Here is a 21,664-nt window from a genome sequence, read left to right as displayed (position 1 = left end):
GGCATTGTGTGCAAGAATGTGTTGAAATTTAATGGTGTATTGAATTGCATGGCTTGAATGAGAGTAGTTGTTTATTGTTGGTTGTGTAAGATTAAGTCCAAACTATCCGTTATTAATTTTGTCAAATATTGCAAACAAGTCTCTGTCACTATTGCTATAAGATATTTTAAGTCATAAACAAAGTAAATAATCAAACTAAGTAATCTTAGTATAGTCTTGTTATTGAATGCTAATGGTGAAATTGTCTTAAGAAAATAAATACCATAGCGGATTCATAAGGTTTTCATAACACCACAAACCAAAAAAAAAGGCTACACAAAAAAAAGGCAAACACAATCTTCAAATTACAGATAACCACAATGCATGTTAATATGGTACTTCATTTGTCTTGTACAAAAAACATAAATAGTCCGATACAAAAAATAGTCAACCATAACATATTTCTAACTAATCAAACTTTTTTATCATTCTTTCTTGGGTGCTTAAAGTCTGGAGTAAGCACAAAAGTCATGAGGTGGGCTAGGTTCTTAGCAATTGCAGAACTTGTCCCTTTAATTGTCTCAGCAGAAATAGTCACGAGTGCAGTTACAGTAGGTTTAGGGGGAGGACCTAACTCTTACTTTTCCTTTAATGACTTGTAATTTAGGTGGCTTAGTTATCACTTGATCCTACATAATCCAGTACCAAATATATTTGTTAGATGATTAAATAAAGTTGAAATTTTTTTAGTTAAGTAGTGATGATACAACTTGTTATGTATCTTGGGTTGGTGAAATGCTTGCAGATTTGTTGATGTCAATCTCTGTTGGAGCCTGAATAGGTGATGAAAGTGCAAACAATTGTGCTATTGCTTCTGGAGCAATATCAGCATCAGCAGGGAGTAGCATTTACTTCGAGATCAGCACCATTTGCAGCAGGAACAACAACTGTTAGTTGCAGCTGCATCTGCATGGCATGTTGCTTAGCATCCACAACTTTTTTCTTTGTACAACCTCTTTTGTTGTGTCCAATAATTTGGATTGGGTTGTACTTTCTCTTTATCTTTGTCTTTGACCCAGTTGGTTGTTCATCCTTTTCCCTTCTCTTTTTTTTGTCGGTCTACTAGGTTTGGGCTTAGTTGAGAGTGGGACTGGAGCTGGATATGGAGTTTTTTTTCTCATAGATCCTATCACTTTACTGGATTGATGTTGAAACAGTAAGTTGGCCTATGCACTTTCATCTTCAACCGGTCATGACAATATTCTTCAACTCTCTTGTCATTTTTATCCTGTATTGCTGATATTGTATGCATACACGACATTCCTTTTAAAACAAATTAAAAGATTAATTAAAATTTCTAACATGATTGAAGAGATCATTAACTAAATGTTGAAATTATTATCTGTGAGTTGCCAAAACTTACAAGTGTATGTGTGCTTTTCCAGGTCAACCACTATATTAATTGGTCAGCCATGCATTTCGTACAATTCTTATATTAATTGTCATTGCTTTCAGTCTACTTTGTTAAACAGGAGGGAGGATTCCTTGATAGTTCTGCAACTTCTTTTTATAGTCAATTATATTTTTTATGATGATTCTTCTAACTTTTTCATCTAAGGTTAGTAATTCATGAGCATAATCCTACACAATCCATACTGTACTATCTCATCACCCTTCAACACTTTTCTAGCAACTTTCAGAGTCCTAGTAATTCATGTGCTATTCAAGTACACATTACATTTTCTTACAAACCAATCGTTAACTTCTCGATACTTCATAGTTGGATGCTTCCTAAACTTAGGTACTAGTTTACTAATAAGTATATAGGTTTGGGTAGCAGCTTTATTTTTCTCATTTTTAGACGAGTGTGATTATTAACTAGAGTTTTAATTTGTCAAGACCTGTCTTGTTTGTTACATGCACATTATATTACTGATGGATAATCTTTTATCTTACAAACAACTCTGATTCTAACCGTATCATTCTTTACAAATAAAATATTTTTACTCCATTAGATTTTATAGTTCCTAGTAGCTTGTTTAAAATCAGCTTTCAACTTAAATATCATACTAATCTCAAATTTCATATTTTTAAACTTGGTCTTTTTATTAAATTGAGGATACACAGTTGGTGATTTTTCATCAGAATCCAACTCTTTATCAGAATCCTCTGAATGTCATGAGTCAGTATCTGAGGCACCATCAAGATCATCATCATCCTCTTTTATATATGCCAAGAAAAATTCAAAACATAAATTACTCTAAACATTTGTCAAATCAATTAATAAATTAATAACCCTAAGAATATAAACATATTAGACTCAAAGCTTTCTTCATTTTCAAAACCCTCATAACTAGAGTAATTAGTGTCTATTTTTTTATCTCCTAATTTGAATTTAGGAGGCCTATGCTTCTCTCTAGCCCTAGACTTGTTGTTCTTTTTTGGTGCACTTTTTTCACTGTCACTGTAATTGTTACTATCACTGCTATAAAGATTGTCTCTTAGAATTTTGGGAGGCCTGTACAGTTCATCTTCAACACTTTCATATAAGTTATAAGAGTGAGAATCCTCTTCCTAGATGGAAGCTTCTTTTACACATCTTCTATATCTTGTAAGTATGCATCTTCTGCTATTTTCTTTGTTTTTATTATCTTCTGAGATTTTGGCTGGTTTAGATGATATTTTGAACTGAGGTAAAACTATGTTGACCTAAAAGGTGGTCTTGGCGGGATGAGAGTGGGGATTTGTGGACTGTAAAGGAGTTTTTATGGGCTGAGAGATAGTCTTGATGGGTTTATATGCTGATTTAGTGGGTTGAGAATTGGATTTATTGGGCTTACTGGGTTATAAAGCTACTTTAGTGAGCTGAGAGGTTAGTTTGTTGGGTTGAGGGTGCATTATAATAGACATCTTGACAAGTTGAGAATAGTGCTTCTTAGCTTGGGAAGATTTTTTCTTCTTGCTATGTTCTGCTTCCACAATGGCTACATTCTCTTCTATGTTGTCCACTACACATACATGGCTGTGAAATGCAATTCTGAAAATATAGGTTGATCAAATGTTGGTTCTTCTTACAATTCTTGCACATTGGAAGCAAACCTGCATCTGTCACCAACTTTTTCAACTTGGATGAGATAGAAACTCCATAAACTTTCCACCATTAGTTTCCAACTTCAATGTATCACAACTCCTTATAGTAACCCCTTACAAAGAATACATCAAGTGTGTCTCTTTCAACGCCCATCAACACTTCAGTATTGTCAAATTCATATATCATCTCTCCATCCTCATATTTTTTAAACAACTCACCATGGTAAAACACAAATATCATGGGAGGACCCTCCATTTACAATAACAAAAACGAAAATAGCATTAATAAACATACTTGTACTAGCTATTCTCTATGTGTTACTAACGGCTAAATGCATTTTGTACCAATCAATCATAAGAAAACTTACACTAAACCCAAAATAAACATGCAACAAACTAAAAGAACCATCATTAAAATCAAACACTATGACTAAAAATAATCACAGAGCTAGTTAAAGCAAGACATTCTCACACACTAAAATGATAAACGAATAGTCACACAAACTCTTGGTTACCCCAAACCCTGGATTAAATAAGAGGAATGCACACAGCACGACACTAGGAATGTCTCACACCACAGAATAACTCAAAAATCATCAAACAAGTTTCATCCTTATCTCTCACCATCGCGATGGTTCCTCCACTATCAATGCTGCTCTAGGATAAGATCAAATCCACATTCATCAGTAGCGATAACTTTTCTATTTTAATCGTTAACTATCACTAACGAATGTTGATGAGGTAGTTCAAAGTTTGGGTGAAAGGCTTAGGGCATAGTTATAGGGAGACGATACGTTTTGGAGCAAAACAGAGAGAGATGATTATTATGAGAGGGGTTAGGCTTTGCAATGTTTAAATCTCTCTTCTAGACACTAAACGATGACGTTTCAAAACTTAGAAAACATTGAATCAAAACTGCGTCATTTTGTTTTGGTGCCAAACTGGCAGTTAATGGGACACGTTAGTGAACGTCAGCTACCTCAACGAAAGAGATGATGGAAAGACAAACGTGATCAGATTGGTTTTCTTTCGGAGACGAATTTGATTAATTTTATCTTTTAGGAATAAAAATGGAGATTGAAGTATATTTTAGAAAAGATTTTGACTATTAACTCAATAGTAATATAATTTATCTTCATAGCAATAATGTATATTTTTGGATCATTATCCACTTGAAGATATTTTATTATAAAAATAACAGTTAACAATCATTAAATAATTTAGTTAAATTACTTAATATAATATGTGGCTATATTATTTATTATGTGAGATATTATATTAGTATAATATTATTTTTTAAAAAAATTTAAATTAATAAAAAAGTCACATGAATAATTATATCTTTAACATGATGATCCTTCTCTTATGTGAGAGACTTTTTTTTAGAAGGTTTAAGTAAATTTTACATAGTTATTATTATTTTTTTATTTACCATATGTTTGTCATGAAATTATTTTTTTTTAATTTAAACTAATAAAAAGAAGTACATAAATAATTATATTTTTAATATATTACTTATACAAGAGCCTTGTTTAAATTTGTGTGAACTTTTGAATAGGTTTTTTTTTCGTTATTTTTTTTGTGCTTTTTTTTTTGGAAATCTAATAAGAATCGAACTCTAAATTTTTCAGCATAAAAATTGATATTATTCTATATAAGGCCTAAGCATATAAAATGGGCTAAGAAAAATCCAAGCCCCAAAATGATATACTCCAAAGTTTTATTCGGTATTACGATAAATCATGGTTCTGAAAATCGAAGCGGACCGATCGGTTCAATTGGATTAACTGGGAACTGGTCACCTAGTCAGTTCGGATAAAATCAGAAATCGTCTAGCAAAAAACTAGTGAAAAACCGATCAAACCGGCAGTTAGCCGCTGAACCGTGAGAACCGTTCGGTTTTTTAGCGGTTTTTGGTTTGAAAGTAAGTATTAAACGGCGTCGTTTTGTCTCTTTATAAAAAAAAAAAAACATAAAGAAAGGCTAAACGCCTAAGCAAAATGCAGCCCCTCTCCCTTCTCCCTCACTATTCAGTATTCAAGCAAAATCTCAAATTGAACTCTACCAGAGCAAACACCCACTAGAAGCCCTAGCCACCACCTTCTTCACCATTGATCTCCTCACCTTGGCCGCCGGCGGGATAGACCGTGGCTGTCGCCTTCAAGCACTCTCTCTCTCTCTCTCTCTCTCTCTCTCTCTCTCTCTCTCTCTCTCTCTCTCTCTCTCTCTCTATCTCTCTCTTTGTCTTTGTCCAAGCTCAAAGTCCCTCTTCGAGCTCTCTCGCCGTCGCTGCTTCTCCGCTCGTCGCCATGGATACTCGTTGGTCCACTCCTCGCCGTGGGTCCTCGTTGGTCCACTCCTCGCCGTGGGTCGTTGCTGCTCCCTCCTCGCCGTTTTGGCTGTCGCCCCTTCTCTTCTCCTCTGATTTTAGGTAACTCTGTCTCACACTCTTCGAGCTCTTTCTGTTATCGTCATTCATCTTTTTTCCAACTAATTTTGAAGATTCTGAGCTGAGTCTCTGTTTTGAGTTTGAAATTGGATTATTTATATGATTTATTGAATGTTAAACCAAACATGCTAGAATTTGTTGAATGTTGATGTGATTCTGAGTATGGATTCTGAATTCAATTTGCTAAATGTTGAATTGGTTCTGAATTTAATTTTAGATAACTCTGTCTCACACTCTTCGAGCTCTCTGAGCTGATTCTGTATTCTGAATTTGAAATTGGATTATTTAATTTGTTGAATATTGATGTGATTCTGAGTATGGATTCTGGATTCAATTTGCTGAATGTTGAATTGGTTCTGAATTGAATTTCAGGTAACTCTGTCTCACACTCTTCGAGCTCATTCAATTACTTTTGTTGTTGATGTGTTTTTAGATTAGTTTGGATTCTGAAATGAGAACATGTTGATTAAACTAACTAATTAGAATTCCAAAAAAATATTATTATATACTTTGGCGGTCTTATATTCGGTGAATTTAGAAATTTGTAATTGAATTGAATTTTGTTGTGTTACGATTATATTTGAAATTTTGTCTTATATTTTATAATTGAATTTTGTAATCGAATAGAATTGAATTTTGTTTTATATTTGAAGTTTGTAATTGAATTAAAATTTGTTTAAAAATATTGAATTTAAATATTTAATAATTTTAATGTATATTTAATTAAACCGGTTCGATCTCGATCCGACCCCGATTAAACTATTGAACCATTGAACCAGGCACGTGGCCGGTTCATTGACCAGTTCGATTCTCGCAACCTTGCGATAAACAGAAATGAACTATAAAGTCAAACAAATCTAAAGAAATTAACACGCGGCTACATGATCGAGCGATATCAATGAAAGCTAATAAATATCGAAGAAATGACAAGAGAACCATTGATAAAGATAAATATATAAAAATAAGTTGGATACAAAAGGAAGGTGAATTGTTTTTCTATATAATTTCTCCACTATCATAATCTATTTACTCGTTTAGGTATCAAAATATTTTTACAAGTACCGACTCCAATTCGTTAACTTGAGAAAAGACATGGTCCCAAATTTTTTTTCTTTCGTTAGCTACACGACATTCGTTTTCACTTTAAACAGATACTAAATCATAAAATCACATATTTCAAAAATATAAACTGATAGAAGAAAATACAATTAATTATAAAAGTTCTGAAATAACATTATGGTACTACTTTCTCCTAAACATTTAAATTAATAAAAAATATATATAAATAATTATATCTCTAATACATATAACTCACTAATGTAATATTAAACAAATTGTCATAGTAGTAATTATGTTGCATGTTCACATACATAAATTCATACATAGTACTATAATAGTTAATTGAGTAGTCATTAGTCTAGACAATGATAATTAGCATATGACTAACCGATATTCTGTCGCTCACTCTTATTTTGAATATGGACAAACGTTAAAAAGAAATGATAGTTATATTAAATGGTTAATGATACTTTAAAGTCCATACATATACTAACGTGAAAACCGATTATTCAAGCTAATTAAATAATTCAAAACGTAGCTACGTTGGCAGTACAATAATTGGGCTTTAAATTTGTCAAACTCACACGGGAATAATATCAATTTTTTGTGTTAAATTACAGCCCCACGAGTGCTTGAGTTGGCGATATTGATGATCAAAATCTTTTCAATCAAAATCTTCCTCTTATTCCAACGGTGATGATCAAAACCATATTGATGATTTGGCGAAAAAGTAAGCATTTATTTTTTCGACAAATAAACACTTCCCCGAGTATTGATTGGATAAAGATTTGGTTAATCACATGGAGATCGTGTTCTTTTGGACCTTCATTGGGGAGCAAGAGCAGCACATTTAGGAAAATGCATAATAATTGTGTTCCATGGTGTGCTTAATTATTCCAGCTTGCAGGCAATTAGGAAACACACAATAATTTAGCTACTCTCATCAAAAACTTTTTTTTTTCTCTTTGCTTTTTGACTTTGTGGTGCCTAGAATGTAGATGTATAGTAGTATGTTTTAACGAATCTATGTCTAATTGTTGTGGAAAATGAAGGACATAATCCGAATATTCACACACTGTTAATTATACTAATGTTGACAAATTAAAAGAGTTGGAAATAAAAAATAATGATTGATGACGCTACATCAAGTTAAGATAGGATCTAACCATAATTACCATACCTTAATGTCTTTCTTTTTCACTAATTCTAGAATGGTGGCTGCTTCATTTTTTTTCTTTTTCCCATTTTCTTGCTACCTACCTGACTTCTTATTATAAAGTATATATTCAATTAAACATTCTATTTTATGAATTTGATTTTTTTTTAAAAAAAAAAAGCTATATTCATTCACGCAATAAATCACCCACCAAATTAACTATCATATATTTGTATATGAATATACGTATTATTTAATTTATTTTTAATATATAATTTATATTTTAACAAGTATTTTATATGAATTACTAATTTGATAATTGATTTTTTTGTATAAACATAATATAATTATTGATTTTTATACTGTAAACATTCAATGGTATATTATTAAATAAATATATTATTAAAAAATTAAATATTTTACACTGTAAATATATTAAAATTAAACTCTTTGATATATAAAAAAAACTTTATTCTTATTTTTTTAATATTTCTATGGAAAGCAATTCTTTTTTAAAATTTGAGATATGAACAAAAAAATAACTCCAAAGTGGAAACTGGCCATAACTTTTATTTCGAAAACAGGCCATAATTAAGCATTAAAATTTTTGGTATGGTAAAATGGGCTGATGCCCTATAGCAGGCAAGCCCAAGGCCCAAATAAGTTTTGATTTGGGCCCAGTTGCAATGTTATTTCATAGTTTTGATTTGGGCCTGCAATTATTAAAATAAGATTCTATCCATTTCAAAACTAAAACCTGAGTGTGTGTGTTTTTTCTGGGAAGCTAACAATGGCGCTCCAAGTTCAAGCAGTTCCACCGAGTTGTTCACTCTCTTCTTCCGCGTTATCTCGTTCTTCTTCTTCTTCTCTTCATTTTCTCGTTTCTCAATCTCATTCTAAAGGCCACGCTACTATCAAGTTCCGAATTTGCTGTTCCAATCAGACTGCTCAAGTTGACACTCTACCAGTTAAGGTACCTTTGGAAGCATCAAACAACACAGAGAACAAGATTAAGAAGAAGAAGAAGAAGAGTAACCCGAGACCAAGCTTCTTTGATCAAATTCGTGATAAATGGTCTCACAAATTGGGTTCCCAGAGAGAAAGGCTCCCCTGGCAAGAACAACAATCAGAAGAAGAAGAAGAAGAAGAAGAAGAAGAAGAAGAAGAAGAAGATGATGATGATGATGATGAAGGTGAAGAGGAAGAGTGTGATCAGAAGAATTCAGCGAGTTACTCATTGGATTTTCAATTCCCAAAGCGTTTATCTCCTTGGGCTCAAGCAACTAACCGCAAAAGTTCACGTTTTGAGTCTGAATCAGAGTCTGATGCTAAGGAAAATGGCGGCATTGATGGTTCTGTTTTCAAAAGAGAGGAAATTTCTGTGGATAATGGTGAGGTTAGAAGAGGGGTAGAAGAAAAAACGTTTCTTTTGAATAATTCTGTAATGGGAAGTGTGAATGTAGTGGATACAAGTGAAGGAGAGAGGAAAAGGAGAAGTAACACGGCGTTGGCGGAGAGACTGATACCGGAGCATGAACTGCGGAGGCTAAGAAATGTAGCATTGAGGATGGTTGAGAGGTTCGAGGTTGGAGTTTCCGGCATCAATGGGGTGTTAGTGGATTCCATTCATGCAAAGTGGAGGGATAGTGAAGTGGTCAAGTTGAAATTTGAAGGTCCTCTTGCTGCTAACATGAAAAGAGCTCATCACACTCTTGAGGTATATGTCAATTTTCATCAATATTTGCTTCCTATGGTTTAGTTTAGTGATGTTTGATCCATGTAGCTGGCTTATCTAGGATAACAAGGTTAGTTTCTGTTTGCTAACAGGGAGATGCAACCTTGATTTTCAATTTATTGATTGCTTGTTGGATGGTCCTTTTTTTTCCAATTGTTAAGCACAACAATAAATTTTCAAATAAGTAATAGTTTCAACAACAGCAATAGTTTTAATGTGCAACAAGTTGCTTGCAGATACATTGATTTATGAATGTAGAAAGCAGGTTAGAACGACTTATCAACATGAACTGGAGTTAGTGTATCATAGATTTTCAACATGGTGTTTTTTTAATGACAGTATTATCTTCATGATTGATCAGAGTAAAACTGGAGGTTTAGTGGTATGGCGGTCTGGCAGTTCGATAGTGTTGTATAGAGGAATGACTTACAAGCTTCCTTGTGTTGAATTTTATACAAAAGCAAATCATGTTAAGGAGAATAGCGCGCAAGTTGGAAGTGGAGGTGATGGTCAAGTTAGTGAAAAAGAACCAATTGGAGAAACAGACTCATTAACCCGAGTCTCTTCAAAATATTTGAAGCATATGACTGAAGAGGAATTGATGGAACTGACTGAACTCAACCAAATCTTAGATGAATTGGGTCCGCGCTATAAAGATTGGCCTGGCCGCGAGCCATTACCTGTTGATGCAGACTTGTTACCTGCCGTGGTTCCAGGATATAAAACACCATTTAGATTACTTCCTTATAGGCTAAAACCTTCTTTAAGCAATGAGGAAATGACTCACTTCCGTAGGCTTGCAAGAATAACGGCTCCACACTTTGCCCTTGGTATGCAAGAAACTATGCAGTTGCATTCTTGTTTTGCAAGTGTATGTTTCCAAATGATACCATATGTTTACTGCTGCAGGTAGAAACAGAGAACTGCAAGGTCTGGCCAATGCTATGGCAAAGCTTTGGGAAAAATGTGCTATTGCGAAGATAGCCATCAAACGAGGTGTCCCCCATACACGTAATGAGAGGATGGCTGAAGAACTCAGGGTATTACATACAAACACCTGGAATTTGACAACAGAACTTTTTTAAATTTAATTATATTGAAACATTTATCATGCTTCATCATGTAAGATTATGAGAGTTTAGTTGGCAGTTGGCATGTTTCCCCCTTTTTTGTTATCAATTTCCTTGTCGATTAGCATAGTGAATAACTACTCCCTACTTTGGATTTATGGTGGTTGCATAATTTCACACATGCAGAGATTGACCGGCGGAACTCTACTCTCTAGAAATAAGGAATATATTGTATTTTACAGGGGCAATGACTTCTTGCCTCCTGCAATGACTCATGTACTGACTGAGAGAGAGAAACTGTCCATACTCCAGCAAGAGGAGGAAGAGAAGGCACGACAAAGTGCTTTGCCTATTAATGGATTAAAAAGCAAAGCATCTCAAGCGCCATTAGTAGCTGGAACCCTTGCTGAGACTAGGGCAGCAAGCACTAACTGGGGACACGAACCGACCAGGGAAGAAGTTCAGAATATGATGAGAGATTCTGCCTTGCGTAAACTTGAATCTTTTATCAGAAACCTTGAGAAGAAACTAGCTCTGGTAAGTTACAAGACACCAAGTAAAAAAAGAAAAAAAAAAAAAGAAAAAAAAAGAAAGAATAGATTTGTTCACATCCATCAAACTTTTGATGCTTGTAGGCTAAAGCAAGAGTCAGGAAGGCTGAGAGAGCTCTAGCAAAAGTGCAGGCTGATCTTGATCCAGCAGATCTTCCAACTGATATTGAAACACTAAAAGATGAAGAGAGATTTTTATTCCGGAAGATTGGTCTGAGTATGAAGCCATACTTAGTTCTAGGTAAGCATATTAATATTACAACTCAATGAATAGCTGCTTTTGTTTATGGCTTAACGGCTTACACAATAAATGTTAGAGGCATGACTATTTTCCTTTTTCCTTTTAGGGAGGCGAGATGTTTTCGCTGGCACCATAGAAAACATGCATCTACACTGGAAGTATCGCGAGTTGGTAAAGATAATTGTAAAGGGCAGGAATCTTGCCCAAGTTAAGCATATTGCGATATCTTTGGAAGCTGAGAGTGGTGGGGTGCTAGTGTCTGTAGAAAAGGACACCAAAGGCTACATAATCATCGTTTATCGTGGGAAGAACTATTTGCGTCCACAAGCTCTGAGGCCCAAGACTTTATTATCTCGAAGGCAGGCATTGGCTAGATCTATCGAGCTCCAAAGACGAGAGGTAATATAGATCAATGGCTTGGGGGTTAACTTTGTTCTCTACTTAGTGGCATCAGGTTTCTGATTAGTTTTTTCCAGGCACTAAAACATCACATCTTCGACTTGACGGAGAGAATTGGTTTGCTGAAATCTGAACTGGTATGATGTTATCTTGCTTTTTCATGATTCTGCTGTTAATTATTTTGGATACTATAGAAGTTCCATCTTATGGTTTTGTTTCTGGTCTCAGGAGGACATGAAAAATGGAAAGAAGATTGATGTCGACAAAAATCTATACTCTCCAATGGATAACCATGTTTTTTCTGATGATGACTTGGAAGAGGTATAGTTTATACTTTCCTTCTGCAACCAAATGCTTGTAATTTATATTGTTAACATTGCCAATAATATAATGATCAATAATACCAATGTTAATAAGCACTTTAAGGAAGTGACTATTAATGGTATCACTTTTTTCTTATTTTTGCCTCCGTTATTTTCATTTGGTGAACTAGAATGAAGAGTCACAGACTAATTTTGATGAAGACGACAGTGGTGAAGAGGATGAGAAAAATCAAAACAAGCAACTTGACCTTGTATAGAAATGCATTGCAATGTTTGATTGATAGGAAGAATAATTCAATGCTTAAGCCTCTGATCAATGAAGAATGAAGGTGACAGCTCAAGCACTTGAGCCATGCCTGAGACACATCCCACAATGTTATGCTGTAAATTGCTTTTTTATTCTGTGTATTGTAATTCTCTTGTAGCCTCAGCTAGCCTAGCAATATATCAAAAATTGAGGTGGAAGGAAAAATGAAGGGAAAAGGAGTACCCCCTAACATCATTGTATTTTTTTATATTAGTTCAATTGTCAGGATTTCAAATCCTTGTCCACTATACTCTTCTCTTCTTACCTTACTAATATTTCTTCTTTTTAGCATAGAATAGTAACAATAAAAAAATAAAAATAAAAATAAAAATAAAAAGATCTAGCAAAAACTATATCATGAACTAAACACAGCTTGTGTTCCAAATCAAACAGGACACTAGGATGCCCCAACCTTATTTAATATCATATGATAAATGTCTACATGGCATAGTACTAGGAGTCTCAACATACTTGTACATTGACTTGATAGTTGATACATTAAAGGCAAATAAACTTGACAGATACCCTTGCTTTCATATTTCTCTTCTCTAATCTTTTTTTGGCTTCCCCTCTTATTCGGTTAGGAAGTAGGATTCCCAAGTATACATGGCAATATTATATCATGGGCAGGTTTGATCAGAGATCTGCAGAAACCAAGGAAGAGAAGAAAGTTGAACTATGTACCACTGCAGCACTGCTATGTTTTCTTAAGATAAAATAAATATATATTCACTTTTTACTCTTTTTTTACTCTCTTCCTTCAGTAGATAGAGTATGAAGCTCAGTGTGTGTAGATCCACCACTCAATCTAATGGGAGAGGAGAGTGAGCTTTCCCAAAAGGACCAATTAAATGTAATACAAAAAAGTTAAATTCCTATGCAGAATTCAAAAAAGAGATACCTAACTAGCAGCACTCTTGTTTTCCTTTATGAAGTTCACCACAACTGAGGCTAACTCAGCTTGATTATCAGTGTATACATGATTTGCACCTTCTATGATATGTAACTTGTGATTAGGTAGGATCTTGGCAAACTCAAATGCATCTCCAACAGGGATTATTTCGTCCGCAGAACCATGAACTGTTAATACCCTGCCATGCGATAAACGCGCCTAAGTAGCTTAACATTCACATCTAACAAAAAATTGTTGAATCTTGAGTCATTTACTTGATAGGGGAAAGGTTTTCACTGACCTACAGTCTTTGTCAATTTTCTGGCACTGTTCATGCATATTTATGTTTAACCGCTCCTTCAAACTTTCCTCAGTCAAACGAAAATCAACAGTTCCTACAATATATGTGTTTATCTAGACATAGTTATGATGAAATAAATATGTGTGCGCAAGAAAGAGATACCATCTTGTTATAATACTGAATAACTATGATACTATGTTTCCATCATTTGCTATGTTCTCATCTAAACTCAGGAACCTGAATATGTTAGTTTCATGATTCTATATCAATCTCAGCATCAAAGGACATGGGGATGAAAAGGCGAGTAACCTGACTTCGACTTCAACTCAATAAAACCTTCCTTACTGATTTTTTCCATGAAGTCTTTTCCAAAACGTTCTTCGAGGCCTCCATTCATAGCGTATCGCCCTGAGAGGTTGACAACTGTTTTGATGTCATGATACTTGGAAGCATAAAGAAGCACTTCATTAGCTCCTGCATCAAGTTACAGAGATTATTCAACACCAACTTCAGAAAAGACACAGAAATTAATGTTTCAATGACACAAATATGTAAATGTAAGGTAACAAATTCTCTTCCACTGGATATGGATTCACTTGAACATCCATAATATGAGCAATTAGACAACAAACCTTTGCTGTGTCCAATAATCGCGCTAACCGTACGGTTTTCTTCGCGAAAATGTTGGATTACAGAATGTATATCTTCAATTTCTCCCAAATAGTTAGCAAAATCAAAGGATCCTTCACTTTCCCTATAAGGAAAGAATCAAAATTTAATAGTGAAAGTGAAAGAACAGTATACTTTACTAGCTTGGTGTAAAGATGCACAAACAAAAAAGAGAGCAAAGAATTCTTATACCCGTTTCCGGTAAAATCAAATCGGAAAGCACTGATTCCAGCATTCTGTAGTGCAGCAGCAAGGTTCACCATGATAGCGTGATCCTGCAGATAACAGTCACAAAAAATTGAATCGCAATTAGTAATTTCCAATAACACTTGAACAGTAATAACAAAATAGTTGGTTCTCCATAAGAGGAAAGAAAAGTAACCTTGGAAGCTTGAAGACCATGGCATAGGATAACAATCTCAGGGGTTCCAGAATCATGCAATATCCCCACTAATTTATTGCCATGCTTGTTTGGAATTATCACTTTCTTCTGCCCCACAGCTTCTGCCATAATCCAAGTTCAAGTTCAAGTTCAGGGATCTTCTGGATTTCCTTTGCTGCTAGGGATATCAGATTGGAAACTGGATTATATATTAAAAAGGCTTTAAAAGTTGAGTTACTGTAATTGAGAGTAAGCAAGGGTCCAAAAATTTTAGAATATGGCAATTATCTTATTATTAATAAGGAAGAATTTAATTTTGATAAAAATAATCACATAATATCATATTAGTAAAAATAACTATCTTTTATATTATTTGCGTGAATAATTATCTAAAAAAACAATTATGATTGCATTAATAGTGTGAATGATCATAAAAAAAATTGTATTTACACAATAACATTGGTATTTTTAGAACATTAAATATGTCAAGTAAGAACGTTTTTATTTGAGGAAGTTCATTATAAGAATATTTTATCCACACTTAGATTGTAGTACTTGTTAAGACATTTGCCATTGGGCAATTACTGTGTTCCAAGATCGTGGGAAATGCTACGACTTCCCATTGAACTATCAAATTTAGATATTCCTTTTGAATAACTGTATAGTCAAAACGGCTTTATATTATTTGGATGAGATCAAATTTTTTGAAGCCACTGATAAATAGGAAAAGACGAAAAGTTAACTTCGAAATCAATCCATCCAGGTTCTAAGGGACTTCCAAAAAAAATTGCTAATTTATATTCTAAAATTATATTTTAAGAGTATAATAATAATAAAATTTTAATTTTTATATATTTAATATATTAAAAATATAAACAAATTATCTTTTCAAAAACTTTCAATAAAATATTTTTATGATGGTATTAAAATTGTATTTAAAACACATTAGCAAAACTTTTTTTAATATAACTTTTAATCTAAAAGAACCTTTTTTATTCCTCCCTCTCTCTTTTACTTGATTTTTTTTACGGTTGTTTTACTTGAAAATATTTTGAACGTAAAAATTTCTTCCAGATTTACTATTAAACTTCGTCTAGGTATCACATAGCATATTCAAAAATCAAGTCACACGCTTTGTGAGCAATGAATGGCATAAGGATAACACAGTAAGTTCAGTAGTTCACGCAACAAATAACCATATATAATCCAAAAACCAATTTTGCTTTTGCTTTTGCTTTTGCTTTCTTCATTTTCATTAGGAAAGCTAAAATAGGTGGTAGCATAAAAAGTTGTGGTCTAATTTACCATGAGGTAATTGTCAAATGTGTTATGCACATCAGAGGCAAATAACCATTGCAGTCATTATTTACTCTATGATTGATTTACTGATTAAGCAGAAAAAATGAGAGCTCCAGCACTTGTAGAAGAAGATCATCATAAGCAGGTTCAACCGGGGGCCAAAATGTGTCATTAGCAGCAAATTCAGCTGGCCATAAACTGTTACTGTTGAGATCAACAAGAATTACATCAATATTAAAAAAAAAAAGGGGGGGGGGGGGGGGAGAAAAAGAAGGTTCAATTCATAACACTGCTAGCAAAGGCAAAAGCATACCTAGCTATCAGCACCACCCTCTTGGTGCAAGTTTTCCTTTATGAAGTTCACGACAACTGAGGTTAACTCATCTTGATGCTTGGTGTATGGATGATCAGCACCTTTTATGATATGTAACTTGTGGTTTGGTATAATCTTGGCAAACTCCAATGCATCTTGAACAGGAATAACAGTGTCTGAAGAACCATGAACTGTAAGGACCCTGTCATACATTATGTGATTTCAGATTAGCTACATCTGTGTGTTAAGGTTATTTTCGTACCATTACTACTAATTTTCATTTGCAGTATAACCTTCCAAGCAAAATCATCTTTCACGTATGGAATTATATATATCACACTCATTCATAATTTGTATACTCGAAATAACTCCTCTATGTTCTTTGGACGGTAGATTATGTTTTTGTTCATACCATACATAAGTTTGCATTCTGCAATGAATTCACCACTTGATTAGGGGGGAATCAAAATGAAACAATTTTCTATTTGTCACATAAGATATTTAACCTTGCAAGTGCCTCTCTCATTTAGTCATTATCCTACATTTCATTGCCTCTGCTTTATAATTTTTTATTTCTTAAACAGACACCATGTAAATTCAACAAACAACTTCATGAACAAAAGAATGTGCAACAAGTGGCAGAAGGGTGAGGCAAAAGAGAGAAGACAAGATTTTTCTCTGACCTGCAATCTTTATCAATTTTAAGGCATGCTTCATGCATATTTGTACCGAAGCGATCCATCAAACTTTCCTCCGTCACACGGTAATTAAAATTTACTGCAACAGCAAATTCCCTCATATTCATATAATCATAAAGATAAAAGATAAGCATGTACCTATGTAGGATAATGAGAAATCTACGTACACTGAATTTTTTGTTAAATATCTCTCACAACCTCATCCAATCTTAGAGGAATTGAAACAGCGTGATCAATTGACAGGTTACCTGACTTATTCTTCACATCAATGAAACCGTCCTTCTTAATTCTTTCCATATAATCTTTTCCAAGTCTTTCTTCAACTCCTGCCTTCAGATCATAGCGTCCAGAGATGTTGACAACTAATTTAACATCATCATATTTAGAAGCATAAAGAAGCACCACTCCACCTCCTGCACCAAGAGTCCAAGATACAGCAACAGCTAATTATGAGTACAGTTTGTATAAAAAAAAATTAAAAAAAAATTTATGAAGATGTACCAGTTATTTGGTTCTCAAAACCACACCAGTAAGTTAGGTTTCATCAAGTACAAATGGAAAGCAAATGACCATTCACATTGAGTAGGAGTGAAGAGCATTTCATCAATCTTACCTCACCCCATATTAAACCTGGTTTAAGGAAATATAACAAAGAACTATGTAATACTACTTTTCTTAATACTATATCAAAACGGATGACCATCACCGAGTTCCTATGTAGCATATCTTTGCCTAGAATCTCAGAAATACAAGCTGAAGTTTCAATTTCAACATACATGTCAACCATGGTGATGCTAGAAGATTCAATGAGTTATAAGGTGCCAATCAAAGGAGGCATATTCTGCTTCTATCTCAGAAACAACACAACTTTGAAGGTTTTTGTCTTTACAACCAAACCAGCAGATGGAACAAACAAGAATAAGAAATTATTATATCACTGGTTACATAATTGATCAATGAACATATCAACATACCTTTACTGTGCCCAACAATTGCAGCAACAACACGGTTTAATCCGCGGAAGTATTGAGTCACGGCATGTAAATCATCAGCCTCCTTCCAATAGTGGCCATACTGAAATGTACCATCACTTTCCCTAAAATGAAAATCCAAAGCCATAATAGATTGAATTAGCACAACATGATGAGATAGCAGGAATTTCAGTACATATAACAATTTACAGCCATACAAAATGGATCCACTAGGCTGCGTTTGTTTACCGGCACAAGACACTGAGATAGAGAGACATAAAATCATGTTTTGCAGATGAGACATAGACAGAGACATTATGTTCAGCAATACTAAAATAATATATTTTGTGTCCATCTAAAACGAAAGACTCTAATAAAAGACAATTTATTTTTTATTTTTTCTTTCATAATTCTTATTACGTTTTCAACTTTTCATAATTATATTTTTTATTATTATATTCTTTCTCAAATTTTTAAATGAAAAATAAAATAAAATAAAATAAATTAGACTTTCATAATTTATTCTCATTTATTACCAAATAAAATAGAAGAACATTAATTATTATGTTTTTGTATTTTGTGTCTTATTTTGTCCTGTTTTCTTAACCAAATGCATCCTTAAAGATTTGTAATCAGTGTGTATACCTAATTCTGTATATTTCTAGGTATACTACTAAACGTACCCGTTTCCAGAAAAATCAAAGCGGAAGGAACTGATTCTAGCATTTTCGAATGCAGCAGCAAGGTTCACAATGGAAGTGGCTTCCTGAAGATAAAAAATCAAAACATATTAAATCCATAAATAGAGCTGAAGAATATAATACGTACATGTATGAACGAAAAGCTTCACTTTAGTGGAGCGAAAACCATGGCACAAGACTACAACGTCCTTGCTTCCAGAATCATGGAATATTCCCACTAACTTTTCACCGTGCTTGTTAGGTACTACGATTCTTTGCTGCAACGACATGTTGATGCTGTAGCTTAAGGGTTTTATGGTTCTACTTCTTCGTGTGAGTAACGGAAGCTGGGAATGGGAATTGAAGAGGAGTGACTGAGCATTTAGCACAACGGTATCCATTGCCATGCGAAAGAGGCGGTGTTACAAGTTAACGACTTAGCCTCTGTTTTTGTGCTGGGCTTCATTGTTAAAGAAGGCCCAAAATTTATTGGATTGGATGAGCCCAATTATCATCACTTTAAAAAAGCCCAATTAGTTTAGCGGACATAATTCTTTTCTGGTACTGGAACACCGAACACCACACGAAAGTCAACGACAGAATTGTCAAAAGTCAAAAGTCAAAAGTCAAAAAACAAATCTGAATCCGAAAATTCTGTCAGCTTATTTTGAAAAGGACAATGTTAAATAATCAATGATTTATTTAAACAACATAAATAATTATTAATAAAATAAAAATATATTATATTTTAATTTAATATTATTAATTAAATTTATTTTTTTAATTTTATTAATTCATATTATTTATACATTATTTAAAAATATTGTTAATTACCTATATTTTTTTGTTTGAAAAAGAAAGAAACTTAGATGGAGGGAGTAGATACCCAAAGTATGATACAATCAGAAAGGTGCATGTATACACATTAGAGCTTCATCATCACATGCAAGGATTCATATTCAGATGCATGCTAATTAATACTTAGATATCAATATGGGCCAGTGGATAATGACGTACGTGTTATATTTATTGCTTTCATATGCTTTCTAATTAGTAAGATAGTAAGGTATAATAATGTTCAATCTTACACTTCTAGTACGGAAAATAAAGAATTTCCATTCTCACCTAAGCTCAATTCTGACATACATCTCAAGGCATTTTCTTTTAATCATCTACTCGTCATCATAGATTTGGAAGCTTTCTTTTTTATTTTTTCTATTTATATGTTGCACGTCATGTTACGTTTTAATTAATATCCATAATCACTGACCCTTTTACGTATTCACATACATTCAAATAAAATGCCACCAAAATATATAATAATAATAATAATAATAATAATAATAATAATAATAATAATAATAATAATAATAATAATAATAATAATAATGATGATGATGATGATGATGCAGGGAGTCAATGATAAAGCATGCATATATATATAAAGAGAAAGTCTATGAAGTCAATGATCTAAGTGTACAATGTGTACAATGAAGGTTTAAGAAGTATTAGAGATATGACTATTAGTGTTATATTGTCCTGTCATGTTACGCTTTTGGAATGAGTGGGTTCATGACATGATATTAGAATTTTAGATTCGAAAGATCAAAAGTTCGATTCTTGGTAAACTCAACTTAAGTTTTGGATAATATGGGTGATATTTTCAGGTAACTAGCTAGGAAATTTTAAAAAAATTAATATAATTTCATAAAAATTCATTTAAATATTTTGTTAAATATTAAATTTATAATGTTTATTTTAATAATTCTAAAAGTTTAAATTGATAAGAGAAAATACATAAATAATTACATATTTTAATATGCTTTTTTACGACCTTTATACTATATTATAACACAACTTTTTCAAAAGATTTAACTTTATAGGAAGAACATATAAATGATTATATTTCTTAATATTTTGTGACTTTGTGATTTTTCATATATTTTTTCTTTTTCTTTGAAAATAAATTTTCTTATAAAATAAAATAACATAGTGCATTAAAAGATTTACAGAGAAAAGAATTCTTGTGAAGATGTTCTTGCTAGAGTGTGCCATTTTACTCACGGTTTCCATCAGTTTCATTTAGTTCTAAGTTGCATTTCTAATTCTAGGGTGATCATTGTTTTGTTTATTTGTAGCTTTGATTCTATAAATAAATAAATAAATAAGGGTAAAAATTCACATACATTATTTACATTATTTACATGTGAAGTTTATATTTAAAAATTGTTAAATAATTTAAAAAATTTGACTAATTATTAACTATCGACAACTACTGTATATGAGTCTTCAATATAAATAATTTCTCCACAAGAAAAGTTACGTTGTTTAATAGCATTAACACTTTGGAGGGGAAAAAAAGTCTACTTTATTTTCACATATTATTAAACATAAATTTTGAAGAAAAATTAAAATAGATTATAATTTAAATTTCATAAATTATAAACTTTATATATTCACTTTAAGTCTATTAGTTAATAATTATATGAAAAATGATTTCTAATATACCATCTAGTAGTCAAAATTTGAACATATAATCTATATATTTTTTGTGGCTAATAATTATTTTTCTCTTCAAAGGTATTATGAGAATTTGGCATTATTAGTTTTACACAAAGTTCACAAATCACAAGTCAACTACTTTTCTCTCATCTTCAATAGTTGATTCTTATTTCAATTAGGTTTTAAATGTGTGCCACTACTTTTCAAGATGTCACTGCCGAGAAGACAATTCTTCTCACGAGCTGTTTCAAACGGGTGGCTAACTTCCCATTTCCAGTTCTTTTTTCTTTTCTTCTTTAACAAGAAAAATATTATTTGTCACACAATCATTCGATATTATTATCTCAATATGTAATGCTAAATTAATAATTTTTTATTAACTATTGTACAATAAAAAACTTTGGCAAAGTTTTCATATTTTTAGTCACTAAAGATATATATATTAATTATACAAATAAGTGTATGTATTTTCTTTAATTATACAATAAAAACTTTGGAAAAGTTTAAATCTTCATATTGTTAGTGTATATATATAGTATATAAAAATATGTTATTTGTATATTAAAATCAGATAGTAATATATTTATATATAAATATA

At 32.6% G+C, this 21,664-nt stretch overlaps 3 protein-coding genes across 4 annotated transcripts; 1 reads left to right on the top strand and 2 right to left on the bottom strand.

Moving 5' to 3' along the window:
- Positions 1-8,491: 8,491 nt before the first annotated feature.
- Positions 8,492-12,594, top strand: LOC112697074 (CRM-domain containing factor CFM3, chloroplastic/mitochondrial). The gene is made up of 9 exons (XM_025750069.3): positions 8,492-9,450; positions 9,830-10,298; positions 10,378-10,508; positions 10,725-11,075; positions 11,174-11,330; positions 11,437-11,729; positions 11,807-11,866; positions 11,958-12,050; positions 12,223-12,594. Exons 1-9 carry the CDS (start codon positions 8,524-8,526, stop codon positions 12,307-12,309), a joined length of 2,568 nt encoding a protein of 855 aa, XP_025605854.1. The 5' UTR covers positions 8,492-8,523; the 3' UTR covers positions 12,310-12,594.
- Positions 12,595-12,732: 138 nt separating this feature from the next.
- Positions 12,733-14,875, bottom strand: LOC112697079 (putative uncharacterized protein YDL057W). Of its 2 annotated transcripts, none has more exons than XM_025750082.2 (7): positions 14,604-14,875; positions 14,414-14,496; positions 14,185-14,306; positions 13,862-14,026; positions 13,553-13,646; positions 13,261-13,450; positions 12,733-13,003 (listed from the first exon to the last, which is right to left on the bottom strand). In XM_025750082.2, exons 1-6 carry the CDS (start codon positions 14,730-14,732, stop codon positions 13,261-13,263), a joined length of 783 nt encoding a protein of 260 aa, XP_025605867.1. In that variant the 5' UTR covers positions 14,733-14,875; the 3' UTR covers positions 12,733-13,003. The 2 variants fall into 2 exon arrangements, with proteins under 2 accessions (XP_025605867.1, XP_025605874.1); XM_025750089.2 differs by having other exon boundaries at positions 13,898-14,026; positions 14,604-14,871.
- A 930-nt stretch (positions 14,876-15,805) lies between these two features.
- On the bottom strand, positions 15,806-18,998 carry LOC112697065 (uncharacterized). The gene is made up of 7 exons (XM_025750060.2): positions 18,735-18,998; positions 18,568-18,650; positions 17,888-18,009; positions 17,162-17,326; positions 16,899-16,992; positions 16,216-16,417; positions 15,806-16,106 (listed from the first exon to the last, which is right to left on the bottom strand). The coding sequence occupies exons 1-6, from the start codon at positions 18,969-18,971 to the stop codon at positions 16,216-16,218; spliced, it is 903 nt and encodes a 300-aa protein (XP_025605845.1). The 5' UTR covers positions 18,972-18,998; the 3' UTR covers positions 15,806-16,106.
- Positions 18,999-21,664: the final 2,666 nt, after the last annotated feature.

Source organism: Arachis hypogaea, chromosome 1 (genome assembly GCF_003086295.3).
Source record: "Arachis hypogaea cultivar Tifrunner chromosome 1, arahy.Tifrunner.gnm2.J5K5, whole genome shotgun sequence".
NCBI lineage: Eukaryota > Viridiplantae > Streptophyta > Magnoliopsida > Fabales > Fabaceae > Arachis > Arachis hypogaea.
The sequence above is the reverse complement of the archived record's forward strand: the minus strand, read 5'-3'. Positions and strand labels throughout refer to the sequence as shown.